Source organism: Polypterus senegalus, chromosome 8, assembly GCF_016835505.1.
Source record: "Polypterus senegalus isolate Bchr_013 chromosome 8, ASM1683550v1, whole genome shotgun sequence".
Classification (NCBI taxonomy): Eukaryota; Metazoa; Chordata; class Cladistia; order Polypteriformes; family Polypteridae; genus Polypterus; species Polypterus senegalus.
In genome coordinates this window covers 89844331-89866599 of record NC_053161.1, presented here as the reverse complement: position 1 = coordinate 89866599, position 22269 = coordinate 89844331, and the positions used below count along the sequence as shown (strand labels likewise).

The following is a 22269-nucleotide window of genomic DNA, read 5'->3' as shown; positions in this document are numbered from 1 at the left end:
ACTTACATTCTATAAGTGTTTCTTTTTTGCTTTTCTGTTTGCATATTGTTCGGGATATTTTTCTCTTTCTCATTAATGGATGATTCTCTTTGTTCTTCATTTTTATTATATGCAGCTGTTTTTTGTTTTATTTTTTTCAATGCTCATTATCCGCTCTTGCTGTTGTCTTTCTATTACAATCTAAAAGTTGACATTCTTGAATAGATAATTTGCTTTCCTGCCTTGCCATTATAACCAACTGTGTTGAAATGTGAGTTAGCAGCACTGAGAGTCTCACAATGTGGTGTGAGCAATAGAAGTAATGATTGGAAGAGCAGTGTGGAGGGGGTGGTCAAGGCTGAATAACACAGACATGACAGAAAACGTTTTTAATATAATAGAGAGATAAACAAAATGCTATTTAGCTTTTGGTTAACAAAGTTTGTTATAATAATGTACAATGCAAAATGTATAGACAACAAATAAAAACACTGATTGTGAATATAGTTCCTACATGAACTTAATTGCTACATTTAACATTAAACCAAGAAATAATAGAAGAATAAAGAAGAACAGCATATTTACATTTAAGTCCTCCATATTGGGCAATCCATCTGAGAATGGATACTGCCACATCTATTAGTCGACATACAATTTTATTTTTCTTCAGATATATGTTGTAAATAAAAGAGAAGAACACAGAAAAAGGTTTAGGGTAGCCACCCCATATGCTTGAAGATTTAGCCAGAAAAAGAGTTTTTGCAATCACTATATATGTTTAACTCTCTTTTATTGTTTTCCTGTTAGTTTGCCATTTTTCTTTGGATGCTGTTCTCTTAATGACAGCTAACCAGGAGAGACATAACTGAATGCTGAAAGGCTGTTGCTAACTCAATGGCAGTGCCACTAGTGAGGCCATTAAGAAATAACAGCTTAAAAACTAGAACACCTGGAAAATGAGTAGTTAAGCCATGATGATGGTAAAAATGTTTCAACTGAAAACATGATAATGATGAAAATACTTTAAATCCAGGAAAAACACTAAATTATTCCAATATAATCCCAATTAACGCTTGCTAAATAACAATTAAAATTTAGCAAAACAAATTTGTATATTTTTTTATTGACATTATAATATAAAAGTTAGGAGATAACAGCTTGCTTAATTAGAGCAGGAGTTCCATAAAAATGCATGATTGGTATGAAAAAAAATGACAGGGGGAACCCAGGACTAAACTTGAGAACCACTGTTTTAAAATACCTGGAAAACAAGAAAAATTGTGTTAAATGAAATAACAAAGAAAAAATTAACTGACTGCTTAAGATTTACCAAGTAAAACACTTAGCTGTAGATAACGTAAAATGGCACCATGATTGATGTATGAAATTGCTAAATTAAAACCCACACATATAAAGGCAGATGTTAAACCACTGAACCCAACTTTAGACGAGATGAATTTTATGAGTCTGGTAACTGAATCACTGCAGCAGTCATGCCATCAAAAAAAGCAAAATAAATGCTGAATAAATTGAATAGTAAAATAACATTCCCAGCACTCAAATCTGACAGACCTACTTAAGTAAGTATTGCAGAAAACGGAATGTTTTCCTTCCTTGATTTGGATCCTGACAGCTTATTTTAAGTGCACAGTGACAAGATGGATAGGATTAGAAATTAGTACATTAGAGGGTCAGCTCAAGTTGGACGGTTGGTAGTCAGAGAGGCGATATTACGTTGGTTTGGACATTTGCAGAAGAGAGATGTTGGGTATATTGGGAGAAGGATGTTAATAATAGAGCTGCCAGGTAAGAGGAAAAGAGGAAGGCCTAAGAAGAGGTTTAAAGATGTGGAGAGAGAGGACATGCAGATGATGGGTGTAACAAAACAAGATGCAAAGGACATAAAGATATGTAAAAAGATGATCCGTTGTGGCAACCCCTAACAGGAGCAGTCAAAAGAAGAAGAACAAGAAGTGACTAGTCAGTATTAGATTAAACTCTGAACAGCAGCTTTTCAAATAGCTGCCTGTTGATTCTCTACTAGTGCAATATAAACCAATTGCTGAAGGACAATTATTAAAAGTTGTTTGTTTTATTCCTCTTATAAAGTATCTACTGGACCCACATGTATTTTGGTATTCTTTTCTGCTTTGTGCCCACAATTACAAATAGGCAAAATGGCTTCTTAAATCTTGATTCCAAGGTTGCTTTTAAGTGTGATCACTTTCAAAAGTGTATTTGAGAATATCTTTAAAAATAACGTAATTAACTTTACTGATATACAGTATGTTTAATGCTTACTATTCATTTGTGATGTATTTCAAAGCAAAAAATATTATGTAACAGCGCATCTTGCTTTGCATATAGTTTCTTGGAATTAATCTCATGTTTTATGTAAGGAATGCAATACTTTTATCTTCTAGTATTATTTTTAGTTCAAATTGTGAAAAATATATTTTGGAAAGAATTCTAAATACATTTTTACTTAAAGGTAATTTCAGAAGGTTGAACAGACATAGAGAGAATTTAAGTTTATATAAATGTTTATAGTCATTAAAAAATAAGAAAATGCTAAGGTTCAAATAAGTCAATGGGCAGTATATTGAAAAGAATATGTATATTGTGTTCTGTTTTTTAGATTGCACATTTGAAAACCGTGTGTTTGTGGATGGAGAGAAATTTCCTAATCCATTAAATCCCTGTCAGGAGTGTATCTGTGTAAATGGCCACGTGAACTGTGAAAACAGGGACTGCCCTGGTGCAGTTTGTACATATCCAATGCCAGGAACCTGTTGCAGAAACAACTGTAATGGTAAGAAATACTCATCTATCAAAAACGACAATATTTTCATCTGCTGTATATCAATGACACCAGCAACCTTAGGGATATTTTCTTTTATTGATATTAGCTATTTGATTATTTATTTACTAGCAAAATACCCACGCTTCGCAGCAGCGAAGTACTGCCTTAAAATTTTTATTAAGAAGAAAATTAAACCTTTTTAAACTGAGGGAAAATATACCAATATTATTTGTTAAGGATCTCTTTGTATACCACATTGTGAGTTTGGCCAACGGTTGTAATATGACCAAACTGTGTGCTGAGCTTACTCTTGAGCATGCAACGTACAGTTGGCCATGTGAACAGTAATCTTGTTTCAAATCTCACAGCTTGGATTGCTGCTGTCATAATCGGTTTGAGTTCCATGGTTTGTTTCAATTACGACATTATTTGTAGGACTTGTGTTGAAGAGACATTTGGCATCTGTCAAGCGTTGTAAGTATACAACCGGTTTCATCGATAACTTCACATCCAGCTTTTGAGAGTTTAAACATTCATAAACATCAAAGTGTTCACTACTGAAATCGTCACCTGTCAATCTAAGATGTTTAAGAGGCATTGGCGGTTGTCAAAAGGTGTAAAATATTTGGCCATTTCGGTACACTTGAAAGCGACAACCGAACAATTCACCGGCAGCCATCAACTCACATGCAGATGCATAGGTGAAGGGCTTAAGCATTTCACTCTTCTAGTGCTCCTGTTTAGAATAATTATCTCCTGTACCGTCATCAGTCCACACCTTGAACCTGTCCCAGTCATTTAATACATAAGACACAATATTCCTCCGGATATCAAGAGTGAGCATGATATGGCCGTGCAATATGTAACAAAGAGAATGGAAAAGGTAGGTGCCATCTCCGGGCATGGAAACCACTCGGTAAGTGACAGTTCTTTGATCGATGGTGATCACCTCGATAGACATGTTAATGGGGTACGGTTGGAATGATAAAGGAAATGGGTACCTGAACAATGTAAAGTAAGTCTAAAATACCTACACAATAACTATAATCATAATAAATGAACAATAAAACAGCAGAGAAGCCGTGGATTAAATAACAAGACTGTAGTTATCAGCAGGGAGACGTGAATCCCGTGGTGAAGCAAGGAAGGGAAGGTAGAGACTGGAGCGACGGGCAGCCTTATATAGGCAGGCAGCCAACAACGTGGGAGGCGTTGGGATGTGGGACCCAACGCCGCCTCACACGGTGACCGAGCTGCAGGCTATGGACGTATATATGTACGTAAGTAGGATTCAGTTAGAGTTGGGAACCCGTGTACCAAATTTCTTGAAGATGGGGCCCATAAGTAACAAAGACCGTTGAAAAGTTCAATATGGCGGCCGACAGTGGCATCATACCACCGAAATAAGTACCAAATTTCAGCCTTCTACCTACACGGGAAGTTGGAGAATTAGTGACGTTGGAAAGTTCAATATGGTGGCTGACAGTGGCATCATACCACCGAAATAAGTATGTACATTGGTTTCAGTTAGCGCAGGGAAGCCGCCTACCAAATTTCGTGAAGATGGGGCCATGAATAAGAAAGTTCAACATGGCGGATGTTGTTGACTGTTTTGACCGTTACATGTAGAATTTCAAAATGAAACCTGCTTAACTTTTATAAGTAAGCTGTAAGGAATGAGCCTGCTAAATTTCAGCCTTCTACCTACACGGGAAGTTGGAGAATTAGTGACGTTGGAAAGTTCAATATGGCAGCCGACAGTGGCGTCATACCACCGAAATAAGTATGTACATCAGTTTCGGTTAGCACAGGTAAGCCGCCTACCAAATTTCGTGAAGATGGGGTCAGCCTTCTACCTACACGGGAAGTTGGAAAATTAGTGACGTTGGAAAGTTCAATATGGCGGCCGACAGTGGCGTCATACAATCGAAATAAGTATGTACATCGGTTTCGGTTAGCGCAGGTAAGCAGCCTACCAAATTTTGTGAAGATAGGGCCATAAATAAGAAAGTTTAACATGGCGGACGTTGTTGGCCGTTATCGACCGTTATGACCATTACGTGTAGAATTTTGAAATGAAACTTGCTTAACTTTTGTAAGTAAGCTGTAAGGAATAAGCCTGCCAAATTTCAGCCTTCTACATACAACAGAAGTTGGAGAATTAGTGATGAGTGAGTGAGTGAGGGCTTTGCCTTTTATTAGTAAAAAATATTGATTGATATTATAGACTTGTTTTGTCTTGGTAGAGTATTATATTGCACTACTTTCCCCTTTTGTATTATTAATAAGTATCCTTTGTCAAAACACCTCAAATCTCACTGATTTACCACTTTTTGTAAGGTATTATAGTGTATAACTTACCTACATCTATAACCTCAGGCAATTAGGTGTAGTAAAATACAAGCAGGAGTTAAGTTACAATTTAAACAATGTATTATTTATAATATTCATAAATAGTAACAATATGCAAAGTATATTTGAATATTGACAACCATACAACCTGAATTAATGGTGATGTGTAGTTTCAGGCGGCACACAGACTTGTTTGTTACTTAATTTCTCTAGTTAAGGCATCATTTGTGGTCAGCTTTCTTCATAACAGGCCGCATGCTTGTTTCAATATGGCTGCCAAGCTGTGATCACCATTGTGTTGTCCTTTGAGTTCATCAGTTTGGGAAGAGAGAGTGATGCTCCTTCATCAGATGTTAGTAAGAGAGAGAGAGTGAGGTTAAGCAAGCAGATTTATACAGATGTTCTGTCCGGCCCCTACAGCCAATAGGACATTGTGGTACTTAAAGGCTTCTGATGCAAGCCAGTTTCAAACAGCCATACTTCAGACCAATGAGGGAACAGAAAACATCTTAACACCTGCCACCCCCAATACCATATGTAAAGGTAAAGCTTGGCAGTTAGGCAGCCTGGCTTTCCTACAGGAGGGTTGAGAGACTTTAGCAGAGAAACACTTGCCAAACTGGTTTAAGGCACATCCACCAAATCCTGTCGTAAAATTCAAAGAGACTCAGTCCTGGTGGGTTAAGGGGGCTGGGGGATTGGGTGGATGTTCATAAACCATCAAACCATTGCTGTTATCATCAAAAATGTAACACTAATATTACATTCCTTTGCCTAAGTTACAAATAAAGACATACAAAGTATTTATCAAGTTATATGCAAAATCTCGCATCACAACACTCCACCCCAATAAAATTTTTGTACAGTGGCTTTATAATGGTATGTTTAAATGTCTTAATTTTTTAAAGAGTCTGTTGAATAACTTTGCACTTTGATTTGCAGTATTTGCTCTCCAAGTGTTAAAAGTTGTGCTTGACCATTTGTCCATTACATACCTTCTTTATTTAAAAGACAAACTGAAGAACTTGGATGCGCTCCTGATGACGTGTATCTGCTCCGGCTTGCTTCAACTGTTTTTTTAGCATTCTGCAGTCTTCATATGTCATCAGATCTGGTGGTTCAAAATGAGACAAGTCCACACCTTCCACTAAACCAGCCCACTGACATTTAAGTCTATTGTGTGAATTCCTAAAACTGACCTTTTTTCTTTACTGTTTTTGTGTCTAGCTACTAATTAGACCCCTGTCCCAAACTATCTGTTTAAGCATATGCAGCTGTACAATTAACATCAAAATTTGAAAGGTAACATACCACAGGTGCCAGTACAACCACTTCTGCCCATGTGAGAGCACATGTGCCACTGCATAAGCTGTTCACAAACCAACATCTGTGGCCCCTATTCACAAATTTGGGGTTGATTTAGTTGCCTCTTGTGCTTTTCTACCTATGGTGCAACTCTTGACTGCCATCAGCGTTTACCATTTTAGGCTGGCATTACCACCATGTGACATCACAGCTATGCAACTCTCATCATTCCCCCTGTAAGCCACCCCTGTAGGTTGTTTGCTCACCATATGCATACTAACTGTGCTAAACACCTCAGTTCAGAATTGGCCCACTGGTCTTGTGCTTGTACCACAGCTGACATCCTCAGCAGGGCTTCCTTATTTTCCCAATTAGACTGTACCTAAACATTGGAGCCCATATGACTTGCAAATGTACAAAGTACCAGCTGTACCTGCTTTCCTGAAAAGTTCACCAATTTGCTCAGTATACTTAATAATAGTATTAATTATATTAATTATCCCACTTAATTAATACCCAGAATCTATACTTTATGAACCCAAAATTAATCCCCTTATTTTGGCATTCCTAACTAGTTTGTTCAGTTTCCACCCCATGGAATATAAATTTGCTGCAGTAATGAACAAACCTTTCCTTTTAAACTATAGCTATTGTGACTAGACTTGTTAAACCCCAGTAAGTGTCTTTTTCTTATTGTCTCTTCAGTTCTTCTTCTTGTCTTTGTCTTTAGTCTTTGCCTTTGGTATTTTCCACTGTTTAGGCACATTGTCTACAAAATGGAAGGTGACAAAGCAGCTTCTGTCCAATTCTCACCTCTTGGCCGTCGACCTGGTGCCAACACTCAAACTTTGCTTCTAGGCATTTATTGGAACAGCTTGGCCACTAGTGCCACTCCACTCCAATGTGCTAGTTGTAAACCCGATCTCCTGCATGGATTTTACTCTGCTAATTGCCTTCACTATTTATTACCTGCACCAACACAAAGTCTGTAAAACCTTACAATAGAAGTAGCACTATTGCAAAAGATCAGGAAATTGAAACAGAAATAACTATTTTTCCTTTTCTGTCTTCATTGCCCTTCTATTTTTTTATTGTCTGTGTATCCTTTTTTTATTTTATGGTAACTGCTACCTGAAAGTGTGGGCTAAAACTTCTCCAAAATCCAAGTGCTAAATCCAGCATCTCTCCTAAAACTGACCTTTGTTCTTTACTCAAGACCAGCTCTCTTTTCTCCATTTTATTACAGGGAGATTCATAGGCAGTCTTTTTAAGCAACTGAGTAATAGTGTGACGACATGTTGACTTTATTCTCGACATTTCTACTTTATTCTCATCGTTTATGTCAAGATTAAAGTCGACATATTGACTTTATTCTCGTAATTTGTCATCAAAGTAGAACATTGTAAAGTAAACTTCATCGTAAAATGAATATTTAATTTACTAGATTTTCTCAAACCCCGTCATAAGTTATATAGCACATTAAATGCTTTGTGTTAAGTGCTCCCCTAGCCATGTTAAATCGGTACGTGCTTCTTAAACCGACTTCCTCTTGTACCAAGGAGGTGCAGGCAGCGATCACCACACAGAATACATTCACTTCATGATATTACTGCTTTCTGAACATTTAGAATGCTAAGATAAATACTTGATATTATTTTCATGATGAAATGCATTAAAGCATGTATTAAGCATGTGGGGGCACGGCGGCGTCAAGGTTGCACTGCTGCCTCGCAGCAAGAGTGTCTCGGGTGTACCCTACCTTGAATTTGCATGTTTTTCTGGTGGGTTTATTTGGCGTGCTTCAGTTTCCTTTCAAAGTTATGTAGTATGTGGTGTTTTGTTATGCTATATCGACACTGCTAGTGTATGTTTTGCTCGTATTCACCCTGCAATGTGCTGGCGACTCATTGAGAATTTCCTCCTGCCTCCCACATAATGCTTGCTGGGATGGGTGCAACCCTGAATGGATGGCATAATTAAACATGTATAATGAAGATATTTTTAAAGTTCTGAATGCTCTATGGGCTAAGTTTACAACTAGTTTTAATTTCACAAAGAAGTTTATCGTGTGGTGATTGGTTATGTGGAGAAATAAAAAGGAAGGATATGAACTGGGGTTTTGGTACGTTAGACAGACAGCACGTGTGCAATAAAGAAAGCCCGCTCAGAAGAACATCCATTGAATTCTGTGTTCGTGTCTCCGACCACCAGATCACAAACCCAACATTTACACAATATTTAAGTTAAACCTGTGCGATACCCATTCATACATCCAGTTTTTGGAGCCTCATCACACCTGCCATAAAGTTCTCTACACTGAACGTACACCTGGGGTCCCCTTACTGGGAGGGAGCAGCACCACCGCCTCACTACCATGTATGTTTAATACCTGCTTTATTGCATTTCATCATGAAAATGATATCAGGTATTTATCTTAGCATTCTAAATTTTTTGAGATCAGGAATATCATGAAGTGAATGGATTCTGTGCGGTGATCGCTGCCGGTGCCTCCTCTTAGTGCGGAGGAAATCAGTTTAAGAAGCGTAGTGATTAACAACTGGGTCGGGGAACACTTAACACAAAGCATTTAATGTGCTGCATTAACTTATGACAGGGTTTGAGAAAATCTAGTAAATTAAATATTGATTTTAGGATGAAGTTTAGTTTACAACATTTTAGTTTAATTATAAATTAAACTATGAGAATAAAGTGGAAATGTCGACTTTAATCTCAACATAAACGGCGAGAATAAAGTGGAAATGTCGACTTTAATCTCGACGTAAGCATCAAAATTAAAGTAGAAACGTCGAGAATAAAGTCAACATGTCGACTTCATTCTCGACATATACAGTGGAACCTCGAGATACGAGATTAATTCGTTCCAGCACTGAGCTTGTATAGCGAATTTCTCGTATCTAGAACAAACTTCCCCATTGAAAATAATGGAAATCCAGTTAATCCGTTCCGCACCCCCAAAAATATCAACATAAAAATCAATTTTCCTAACAAATAACACTGATAAATAATATAAACAAGTGGAACCTCGGTTTGCAAGTAACTTGGTTTACGAGTGTTTTGCAAGACGAGCTAAATTTTTTAGTTAATTTTGACTTGATGAAACGAGCGATGTCTTGCAATACAAGTAGTATGGATACACTTTGTCTGCTGAGCGTCATGTGAGCATAACTGAGCTGATGGTTCTTCTCAATCGTGCGCATCTCTCTCTCCTTATCTCTCGCCAAGACGCGCTCTCTCTCCTCTCCTTATCTCTCTGCTGCTATGCCGCTCTCTCTCTCTATATCTCTCTCGCTTCTTCACGCACGCGTCTCTTGCTCTCTCTCTCTCTCTCTCTCTCTCCTTATCTCGCTCACTCGGTCCGCGTGCGCCTCTCTCTCTCTCTCTCTCTCTCTCTCTCTCTCTCTGTGTCTCTCTCCTCTTAAGGGCAATCGTCTCCTATTCTCCATCTGCATGTCCGCGATATTTTTGAATACGCTTATACAGCGAACTGCTACAGTGAAACAATGAAATCACAAGTGCACAAACGCGTAGATCCTCACGCTATGGGAGAACAAGGAACACTGAGTGAGCTGACAGGCTAGCAGCGTCAGCTTGGGTGAATCCCCGAGTTGAGGCGGATCGGGAAACGCGTCACGCATAACCACAGCCTGGCTCATGGCTCGTTACGCAAGCCAATGCTCGTATTTAGATCTGAATTTTTCGCTCATACTTTCCTCTTATCTTGAATTTCTTGTATACAGAGGTGATCGTATCTAGAGGTTCCACTGTAGTTTGTTTTTTTCTTCCCTGTGTCCAGATTTTTTTTTTTCACCATGGCCCTAATACGATTCCGTAGTGCTATACCACAAATAGCATTATAAATGCAAGTTGCAGTTTTATTATTTATGTATATAGCTTAGCTTGAAGCAAGGTTCATATTAATGCAGTTTGCCTAAATGATGGTTCAGTTGGTAAAGATGTCATCACCAAGTTGCACTTGTTTTATTTTATTTTAATTTTGTGAATACTGTGTAATGCACCTGGGCTTGAAGTCTTGAAATAATAGTGCAACTATCAGTAATATTTTATTGTCATTATTTATTAGTTTAAATATTAAATAGTTTAAATAGTTCAAATAAATAAGTAAATTATGTAATAAATTAATAAATATTAAATAGTTTAGTGATGGTAAAGTTGTTTAAAAAGTCACTTTAACGTGTCAGTAGACAGAGATTATTAACATTAACAGAAAGTGTAGTTGGTTTACAAAAATTATTTACTATTTATTCCTTTTCTAAGACATCCATCCATCCATTTTCCAACCCACTGAATCTGAACACAGGGTCACGGGGGTCTGCTGGAGCCAATCCCAGCCAACACAGGGCACAAGGCAGGAACCAATCCTGGGCAGGGTGCCAACCCACCGCTGGACACACACAAACACACCCACACACCAAGCAAACACTAGGGCCAATTTAGAATCTCCAATCCACCTAACCTGCATGTCTTTGGACTGTGGGAGGAAACCGGAGGGCCCGGAGGAAACCCACGCAGACACGGAGAGAACATGTTCAGTGCAATACAACTTTTGACAAGCACCTCTGGATATTTTACTAAGTCTAACTGCCTCCTTGGATGGTTGAAAATATGTTGTCAAAATTATAATTTAAGTTTTTGCAAAATTTGTTCAATAAAAAGGTTCTATATTTTGACTGCATCTGTCATGCAATGTGATTCCTTCTCTTCATTAGTGCCACCCCCTTGAAAACTATCACTTTATTGGGCCATGCAAACCTGTATTAATACTTGTGTGCACATTAGAATGTTTTTTTATACAATGTACATTGCTCATGACAGTGGAATAGGTTATTCTTAGCCGGTCTACTGCATCAACTGCAGTGGAAAATGTGGTTAACATCCATTCATGCATGGGAAAAAAATACCGTTGAATACCGTGAAACCGGGATAATTCAGAAAAATACCGTGATATAGAATTTTGGTCATACCGTCTACCCCTAGTAACACCTTTTCTGTTTTCCCTTCCTTTCATCCTTCTCCTTTTGCTCACACTCACATTCCCACTGTTTTTCTGAGCACTCATCTGTCTCATGTAAGTCACCCACCCATGTTTTAGAGTTCCAGTCAGACCCTGTTACTACTGCCCTAACTTTCACCATGGGCGGTTTTCTCTCCTTTTTCCCATGCTTTCTACTTTAGCAGTGGGTGTTCTACATGCTAACACTTCACATTCTTCACACCAACTGTTACATCTTTCAAAACTTTCACACAACTTTCCATTTTTATTCATTTTGTTATTTTCTTTCTCATAATGATCTTCCTTATTACCAATAATGCAAGATAGTAAACCTCTTAGAACAGCAGCTGTCTTCTTTATACCTGATCTCTGTTTTCCTGCTTTTAATCCTTACGGCCCTCTTCCATTTTGTGGCATGCTCAGCTCAGCTTCTGCTTTCTCTACCTGCACTACAGGTTTCCATTCCATGGCTTTAGCCTGCTTGCTTCTGCCACTCCACTGGAAGATGGCTGACTTTAATATAAATTTAGGCATTTCTTAGTCTATAATACCCCACTAATACAATTTGCCAACTTCATTATGGGTTGGCCTACTTTTGCCCCTGTAAACAAACATACACATACATACACAAATATTCTAAACGAATAAGTGCCCTATGAATCACGCATGCATGTCCCATCACTCCTTAGCACTCCAATTAGGGACTCACTACCACAAACGTGTGTGTCCTCGTAACACACATGAAGTCTCTACACTTTGTTGGTTAAATTCCATTCAGCAACCAAACAACGTTTTACTTTCACCGCATTTATACACTGGGTGCCTTAAAATTCACATACATACACACACACATATACATCAATAGTATTTGCAAACAGGGTGCAAAACATGGTTACCCCAAAATCCTGCTGGCTACGCCAATTGTTTTGTCTTGGTAGAGTATTATATTTCTCTACTTTCCCCTTTTGTATTATTAATAAGTAGCCTTTTTCAGAATGCCTCAAATCTCCCAGACTTACCACTGTTTATAAGGTATTATAGTATACTGTATAACTTCTCCCCACCTTCCCTTCTATATCTATAACCTCGGGCAATTGGGTTTAGTAAAAGACAAGCAGGAATTAAGTTACACATAAAATAATGTATTATTGATAATATTCATAAATAATAACAATATGCAAAGTACATTTGAATATTGGCAACCATAGAACCTGATTAAATGGTGATGTGTAGTTCAGGCGGCACACAGATTTGTTAGTTACTTCTAGTTAACACTAGAATTACCAGAACCTACGAAAAAACTCGTAGATCCGTCCCACCTTAAATCGCTTCGCACCTCTCCGTCAGCGTCTTTTATCCTGTGAATGTGTCGATAAGCAGCAAGCAGCCTGCTGTCACATCCCCCCACCCCGCACAGTTTTCTCAGCTCAAGTCTGTTTACCTGCATGTCAGTTGCTTAGAGTTGTATAGAGTGAGAAGTCAAGCAAAATGACACCCTTTATAAATACTATATCATTATTTGGAACACTTGCATTTCATGTGAGTTGCGTGTCTACTATGAGCTATGTAAACACATCGTTAAAACAGAAATGTTTTTCATGTTTTAGTAATAATTGACAAAATGTAGACATGAAGTGTATAATGTGTGAAGCCTGAATTCCACATATCAAAGAAACACTTTCACAAAAGGTATAAATATAACAGAACAAGTGCTCTTCTATTCAAGAATATAACTGCAGAAAAAGAACCCGCAGTAGGGTGCGATATTGACACGCAAATACTGCGACTGCTTTGGTGGCGCAACGGTATCAACTGTTGACTGGTAATCAAAACTTCACGGGTTGTACCCCAGACGAGTCCGTTTTGAGAAGTGAGCTGCTCTTATTTTTACTATTTTAGAGTTAAAACATACATTTGATTCCAGTCTGTAACAGCCGGTGTAAATTTATGATACTTGTAAAGGTTAGCTTTGTTTTTTTTTTTATTCAGTTTTATTCTCTCAGTCACGTTCACGATCCCACAAAACCCCCCTAGCACATTTGACACTGCTGTTTTCACATAGAAGTGCTATAACAGAGGTGAACTCAGATGACGACGATGGTTGCCATCGCTGTACTTTGTCTATGTACATGGGAAGCTCTGCACTCCACTTGTGACTTTATGCTGTTGGAAGTAAGTAAATAAATAAAGGTAAATAGGTGAATAACATTTGATCTGGCTCTTATATACAAAGTACATCAATGGCAGCTTCCACCTTCAGCCATAGACTCTTCAGTATGCAAGCGAATCTCCACGGTAGTGTTTAGATCTGGATTGACCAAGCAACATTTTCCATAGCCACACTCTTTATGTACTGTTTAGGAATTTCTAGGAGTTCTAAGCAAACTGGGAATTACACTTCATCCTGTGTGCTATGGGTCTTCTTTTAGTCAGCCATGGTTTATACACATCTTATGGTGTTCATCCGTTGGCATTCTCATTATGTGCCAAAATCACTTCAGCTGGACAGTATTAAAGATGATGGCATGCTAGTCTTGACATCCAAGATTGTGGATCTCAAATGAAAAGGTTTCTGAGTACTAGATAGAAGTAGGGAATTAGTTGCATGCCTTTTTTCTGTGCATGTTGGTTATTATTTTAACTTTTGTGTTTTGCTTTGTTTGATTGTTTAGGCTCAGACTCATGCACGTGTGTATTACGTTTGCCCTTTCATCTTTGTCTTTTGTTTGGTATTTTCCTGTTGAATTTCTCTCTGGTAGAACATGTTTCATTCAATCTTGCAGCTTTGCCTCTGCAGAGCTTTTTAACCATGGCATTAACTTTAGTTACAGAACTCAGATGTATCATGTAATGCCCCCTGCAACATATTTAAGTGTTTCTCTGTTTTCCTTCCATCTCTTGACAGTGCCCTCAGTCAATATTAATATTTGTCATCACTGTTGCTTAGGAGTGCATTGACCATGTCTGTCTGCCCCTCCTATTTCATTGAATTGTTTGCCAGAAACCTTTACAGGTCATCCTAAAATCATGTACCATGATGACATTTTAACTCCTCCTGTCTATTAGCTTTCTCTTTTCACATTACAGCCAGTACATCTCCCTGAAATATGAAGATCTTTAATTTTGCATGAAAGATGACTTATTTAATTTGACTGCTTCCCTTTCTTCTTATATTGACCAGAAGATCCAATGGTTGATGCCATTTTACTGATCTTTACTTGACGATTTGGCCTTGCAGTAGTTTGCATTATTGAGCTATTAAACAAGGACTATTCTGTGGCCTAAACTTCATCCATGAGGCACTAGAAGTTAAAAAAAAAAGGTTGTGTTCCTGTCTTTCTGCATAAATTCCATGGTCTCTTAGGCCCATTCTCTGATTATCAGTGGCAACTCAATGACAGTTAATTACGAAACGATGACTCTGCACCTGTTTATTCTGAGCCTTTAGAATATACAGTCTCTGCCAATCCCTGACCTTTAGCTCAAGGTGCTTTGGCACCAAAGGCATTTATAGTATGAGCGATGTTGTTTTCGAACTATGTAATGTCCCCCAGATGTGAAAGTATAGCCCATCTATGTTTAACTCACATCAGTGTAAAGTTACTGCATTATTTTTGTTATATAATATAGACTTCATTCTGTATTAAAAATTGACTAGTGTTTTTAATTTTCCTGGAAATTAGTAAACTTGTAGGGTCAAACAAAATAGCATTTCTTCTGTACTTATGACAACACATGTATTCACAATCAGGAGTACTGCATGCTCAACATCTGTTACAGTCAACTAGTTCCCCCATCCAAATTCCAAATAAGCAATTAAATGAGGCAAGCTTAGATGTCAAGATATATTACATACATGGTGAGCTAGGCCTGTATATTTATCATCAAGAAAATATGCCACATTTGAAAATTCCAGCATCCCATTTGGATTTTGAGTGAGTCTCATTGTAGATTTGACTTCTACATAATTTCAACAATGATGGTAGTACAACAGCATCTGCTGGGGCAAAGTGGAACACAAATTAACTGGGAGCCAGCAGAGCACTATAATTTTATGCTTGATTCTTTGAAGAATGTGAGATTCAGTAGATTTTCTTTTGTTTATCTTTAATTTACTTACAGCAAATACATTTTTGTGCAGGGAATGTACAATATTAATAACTAGGTTTATCTCAGAAAGGGTTAATTAATTTTACTAAGAAAAAAACAAATAACCTCAGCTAGCCAAACTTACTGTGTAATTCACAAAAGGAGACCATAAACCGGAGACCATATACCTTAACCAAGCATTTTAATAATGTTTGGTGTCTAATTATATGCTTTGCCAAATTTCCTGAAAGCAGAGGATTAAAGAGCCTTCTTCTGCTAAGTTGTTTATTGTCATATAATCAGTTTATTAACTTAGTTTGTCATCTTTTATGGATAGTATGCCTGGATCCAACTAACTCTTGTGTATCACCTGACTGGCTATGCATCTGACCCACACCATTTTCCTTTTTGAATGTAGAAAGTGGTATTCCCCACTTTTAAATACTAGGAAAAGAAGGTGTACTCTAATTACTGAAGAAATCAACCCATCAAACTCCCTGGTAATGGAGAACATGATATCGAGGACATCCCTGTCATGGAAGAGTAGATCAGCCATTTCTCAACAAGAATTTGATATGAACTTTTCAATCCTGTTTCCGTGTGATTTGTGGACATGAAAAAAGTTTACATTTATCTAACCTCTACTATAGTCGTGATGGACAAGTTGTGGCTAAAAGAATGAGATCTAGAGCACAAGCAGCCAAAATGAGCATTATGAAGGGATGATAGACTATTTGTGATAAAAAGCTCAGTAACATGGGATGATTTCAGAGTAAAACCACTGCTTCTTTAAATCAAGAGGACCCAGCTGAGGTTGTATGGGTATGTAGTTAGAATGTCTACTAGGTGGATGAGAATAAGCGTACCAGTTACTGACCATGAGATAAGGCACAAGCTGGATTCAGGATATTTTCTTCTTTGACTGCCCTGAATGTGTCTGGGAATTTCCCAGGAGGAGCCAAAAAACATTGCCTGGACTTGGATGGTCTGGGCTGTTCAACTCAACATGCTACAGATGCATCCATCACTAGAATAAACAAAGTGAAAGTGAAGTGAAGAGTATGATAGTGAATTGAGGTTAAATCCCAATTCTTTAGTCTGAGAAATAAGGTGTGTTGAAAATTTAGGGCATTCTGAAAAATCTATTTCAGAAAATAAACAGATGGGAGTCATGAAAAAGAGTATTGTTGTATGTACCTGGTTCAGACCCACTTTTAATATGCCAACTTTATCTTAAGGTGTACGTGGTGTCTTTTTAACCTTTCAGACTTCAATAATAGAATTGTCAGTAAATAGTATTAAGTGTTTTCAGTTTTTGATATATTGGTATACCTTTAAATTATTGAGAGTACAAAATCTTCTCATGAGAAGAAAATGGAAAAACATTGCCTAATTAAGATCGATTGTGTGTGTTCAACTTGGTAACCTGAACATCTTCATGTAGACAGTTGTTAGACACTTAGACTCTAGTTTTTTGTAGATCATTTGAAAGCATTAGCTTCACTAATTACAGGATCTACTCTCATGCTCACTTACCTGTAGTTTTGTTCGTTTCAGCTTTATCCTCTACCTGCAGTTTTCTTCTTATTCTGCATTTTCTCCATAGTTCCTTTTAATCACAAAGACTCTTCAGTTCAGGAATATGTTGTCTTCTGTACAATAAACTGCAGACAATATTCCAGGCCTGGCCTTATTATATGTATTATATAATTTAAGGAAAGTCTAATTAAATTTCTGGAATTGTACTCCATTCGGAATAGTATATGCCCTGGTGTTCCTTCTTCCTTTTCAATTGTGTCTGCTTGCAGCTGCTCAGATTGCTGGTATATGTACACCTTTGAGGGTGAAATGTCAGTGTGTGAAGGCTTGTCCTCCTGGAAAATGGAAGATATACTGTGAGGTTTCTGAAGTCTTTTAGGAACCCCCCAATGGGACAGCACGCTAAAACCGCCTGCCGCGTCTGTGGAGGACTGCTTGTCTGTTGCACTATATGCACCTGTCACTGATGGGTGATGCAAGGAACATTATAAAGGCAGGGAACAGTATAACCTGGCCACTGACCTGCCTCCGACTATACCTGTTTGCTCTGTCTGTGAGAGTGGTAGCTCCCGCTGCAATAAATAACCTTGCTGTTCCTGTTTCAAGTTGAATAAAGCTGGCTTTCCTAAAGTATTGAGACTCAGCCTCATGTTTTGGGGTGCAAGACAGTGACTCGTGTCACAATACTCTTAACTTTTAATTTAACAATTAATTGGTAAGTATACTGTATGTCTTATGACAAGCAGAAGTGAAACTTCATAATAATTGCTGTATTTCTTGTACACTGTTCTTTCAAAAATGTGAAATGTATGTGTGTTACTGAAAAACCTTTCTCCATTTACACAATTTATTATTAACATTTAATATTCTATAAATGCACTTACTTTATTTTGTGAATGTTGATAAATTGTGAAAATACTGATAATTTTCCTTTGGTCAAGATCTTAACTATTATGATTTGTCTAGGTTGTAGCTTTGCTGGAAAAGATTATGTAAATGGAGCAGAGTACCCTCATCCTACTGACAAGTGCAAAGTTTGCCACTGTATAGTAAGTGTTGATGAAATATCAAACTTTTTTTTGATGTTTATGGAAATATACCAACTTCAATTGCATTTTTTTCAGTAGGTCAAGTAATTTAATGCAGTCCCCAAATCATGTTTTCTTTGTAAACTTTTTAATGAATGAATTAATTACCTATAAACGTATTAATGGCCTAGACTAATCTGGCTACCAGTTTCTTAATTAACTGTCTAAAAGTTGTCTTTGTATTGCATCCTGAACTTGTAACGTACAGTATGTAGAGTAACTAATCTTTTTGCCTGCAAGATGGAGTACAGATTTGAGCTAAAAGCTATGAATTAACTACATCAAGCTTAGCAGTGCATTATGGTTTAAGAAGAGAAGAGGTGGTCTGCAAATTTAATAGAGTAGTTGAGAAGGTCTGTCCTATCTACAAGGTTGAGATCTTGCAGCATACTGAAAGACACATCCAGTACTTTTTTCTTTGTCCTTAATTTCTGTTGTATGTGTTTCATCACGAATGTCCACCTGATTGATATTAAGTTGCCAAATTATAATACCTTTGCCATCATGTTTCAAATTCAACACTCATGAAAAGCCCTTCAGCCAAACAGCCACTCCATATAAAACATTTTAATGTTTGTGTTGGGCTATAACTGTATAATATTCTGTAATACTTTAAGTACTGTTATGTTATTTTTTTACTATAGATGTATCGTTTAATTCATATTTTAAAAATTCCTCCTAACAGAATGGAAATGTACAGTGCTTTCCCAGACGATGCCCTCCGCTATTATGCTCCAACCCTTTTATAATACCTGGTGAATGTTGTCCGCAGTGTCCAGGTAGGAATATTTCCTCAAAATTAAATATAATAGCAAATTAAGTGAACCTACAGAATGTTAAATTAGCATTGCTGAATATTATGTTTAATAAAAGAGAATCACAACTTTTATATCAAATTAAATAAACATATGATAAACATGGATGAAAATAATTTTTTAGCAAAAGAGAATTTCAGTTTGCGTAATTTTACTTATATCAGCCAAGTTACCAATCTCTTTCAGTATGTACTTGTTGGCAGACAATCATTTGCATGACAAAAGCAGTTGAGATGTGAAGAATCCCTACAGTATACTGAAAACCTAGTGCTCAGAAAAGGACAGTAAATTAAAACAGTGTACCTGCCTGTGATTAAAAAGACCCGGGGCATATTTAGACTTAGGCTGAATTGAGAACATTTAAATTTAAAATACACATGTCAGTCTTTAAGTGAAACTATAGGACTTGGAAAAAACATTTTAACTTGAGTGAATTTGAAGTTGGTTAATTATCAGTTTTACCTTCGGCAATACTGATAATTACTAAATTAGTTCATCAATGCTTCTACTTTATTTACCTTGCCTTACTCTGTTGTTGGAGATTGTAGAGGTATAATAAATACATTTATATATTGACATACGACTTGATGCAGACAGACTTTAGAGACAAACACATAAAACATAGACTGTCTGTGTACTGTTTATTTAGAATTCTAATTTATCTTGGCACAAATAATTAGTTTTATGATACCAAGTCTTTATGGATGATGTAGAAGATTCTTTATGCATTGTAGTGCACGTTTTCTCTTTGCTGCATGATCCTTGTCAGTGCTGTGCTGCTGCTTTCTCAGCTTGCTATCTGCTGTTAGACCCATTGCTTTTCTGTCTGCAACTTAAGGAAAGCATTAATTTTTCTGGCACAAGTGTTTAAATTCTGAATTTCCTTTTTTGAAGTGATGGCTGCTTCTCAGCCTTTAGGCTGACTGAGTGTGTAGCTAGGTAAACTGAATATTAGCTGTCAGGTTCACAAAGAGAATAGTTTATCGATTCATATATCCAAGGAAGAGTGGCTTGTAACCTTTTAGGTTTCAGAGACCAGGTTTCAGAAGGTCATTTTGCATATTTCAACCCGCGAGAAATCACCAGAGGGAGATTCCCCAGGAAGTAGCAGTGAATGTCAAGTGAATATCATAGAGCTTCTTCCTTTAAAAGATGTAGTTCATGTGGTTTTAAAGGAAGGTTGAGACTTCTCCTGATTGGATTAAAGTCACTTCCAGTTGCAAAATCAGGAATCTTCTAATAGGCAATTTAATCTCTTCATTCTAGTCATCCTTTGAATTATAGGTCTTTGTCTTTGTTGGGTCCAATTTGCACTTTCTGGCTCAAGAGGTCTATAGAGGGGCCTTTGGATAGATGTCAGTTCAACTCTGATTTACACCTTTCATATCGGACGGAGTCCAGATAGATCCTGATACTAGGTGAAATTTGGTCTCTTAGTTTGGAATGCAAGCAGGGGTTTTGTGCAGCTGGATGCCTACATCCCTGTTAAATCTGCTTTCTTAATGGGCCTGATTTGTCACTAAAGCCTAGCATAATGGGCAGTTTAGTATGAACTTTTATTTTTTAGAATTTCAGAATTCAGCTCATAAATTTGTACTTATCAGGCTTGTTAAAGGGATACCCATTTCTATATAGTCCACTTTGTAAAGTCCGAAATCAAGATTGTGCCAAATGATATTTTGTCTCTTTATAATTATTCAGTTTAGATTTTGTAATACGTCACACAATATTTTACTTTTTCATTCAAATGGAAAGAACTATATGTTTGAATAAGATAAATGGTTTTCCATCAAAAATATTTTTTATAATTTCATAAATTTGTTTCCCTGTCTAAAAGTCATAAAGTACCTATTCAGGTGGTTACTTTTTTGCTCCTAATGACTTACAGTGTTAGAAAATTGCAAAAAATACACAAGTGCTTTCTTTAAGATAGTGATTCATATTTACTTTATGAGAAAATGCTTCCTTATAAAACATAAAAATAAATGATAATGAATTCTGTTTTAGGTGTTAACATTTTAATGTATTTTGTATTAAAAAAACTGTCTACATTTTGTTCCTCTCTAAGTCTACTTAAATGTTCTAATTTTATTTTCTCTGACATCATCTTTTTTGACTGCTGTTGCCTATTAATGTAAACCCCAATAAATATGAATAATGTGTTAAGAGTGTCATAAATTAAATCCATCCATCCATTCATTATCCAACCCGCTATATCGTAACTACACAGTCACAGGGCCAATCATGGTGCTGGAGCCAATCCCAGCCAACACAGGGCACAGCAGGAAGCAAACCCCAGGCAGGGAGCCAGCCCACCGCAGGTCACACACAGACACACACACACACACCAAGCACACACTAGGGACAATTTCGAATCGCCAATGCACCTAACCTGCATGTCTTTGGAATGTGGGAGGAAACCAGAGTACCTGGAGGAAACCCACACAGACACAGGGAGAACATGAAAACTCTACGCAGGGAGGACCCGGGAAGCGAACCTGGGTCTCCTAACTGCGAGGCAGCAGCCCTACCCACTGTGCCACCGTGCCACTGCTTTTTTAAAACCAATGGAAGATGCATAAATAAATTATGTATTTTAATAAAGAAACCTTTTTCTTCATTAATGCAAAATACTATAGAACTATTTAAATAAAAGATTGTAGTTGGTTAAATATAACTAAAAACATTTAACTAAAAAAAACAGTAAGTGATTTATTGATATGAAATATTTAACAATACTGTTTGCCATTTGCCAGCCTGAAAATTTGTGCAGGGAATTCCTAAAAATATGCATTTATATATGTACTGTGGAGCCGACCCGGACACAGACAGGCGGACATGTTGTTTTTCAACCACCACACTTTTATTTACAGTTAAATTGGTAACACAGACCCGTTAAGCTGGTCACACAGACCCCAGTCAATGATCATTAAGACCCAGTCAAATGGTCACATAGACCCAGTCACGTGCACAATACCCCAATACAAAGTCCTGGCAACAAATGCCTTTCTTCGGGCCGCCTCCACATCTCCTCTGTGCTTTGTCCTTCCTCCTCCCGACTCCAGCCCTGAATGAATGGAGACGGCCCCTTTTATATGGTTCCCGGATGAGCCCCAGAGTGGCGGAAGTGCCGGCTGTCCTTCCGGCAGCTCCCCGGGTGTCTCCCAAAGTCTTCCCGCGGTGACCACGGGCCCCTACAGGGTGGAGCTTCCATGCCCTGTACCCGTGGCCCCCAAAGCAACCAGGAAGGCAGCCCCCACGTGGTCC

The 22269-nt window shown here is 37.6% G+C and overlaps 1 protein-coding gene across 1 annotated transcript in view; it reads left to right on the top strand.

Moving 5' to 3' along the window:
- Positions 1-22269, top strand: part of LOC120534123 (kielin cysteine rich BMP regulator) — a 314528-nt gene that overhangs the window by 200154 nt on the left and 92105 nt on the right. The window contains 3 exon segments of the mRNA XM_039761428.1: positions 2618-2791; positions 18066-18148; positions 18873-18966. Coding sequence (XP_039617362.1) covers positions 2618-2791; positions 18066-18148; positions 18873-18966 — 351 coding nt within the window.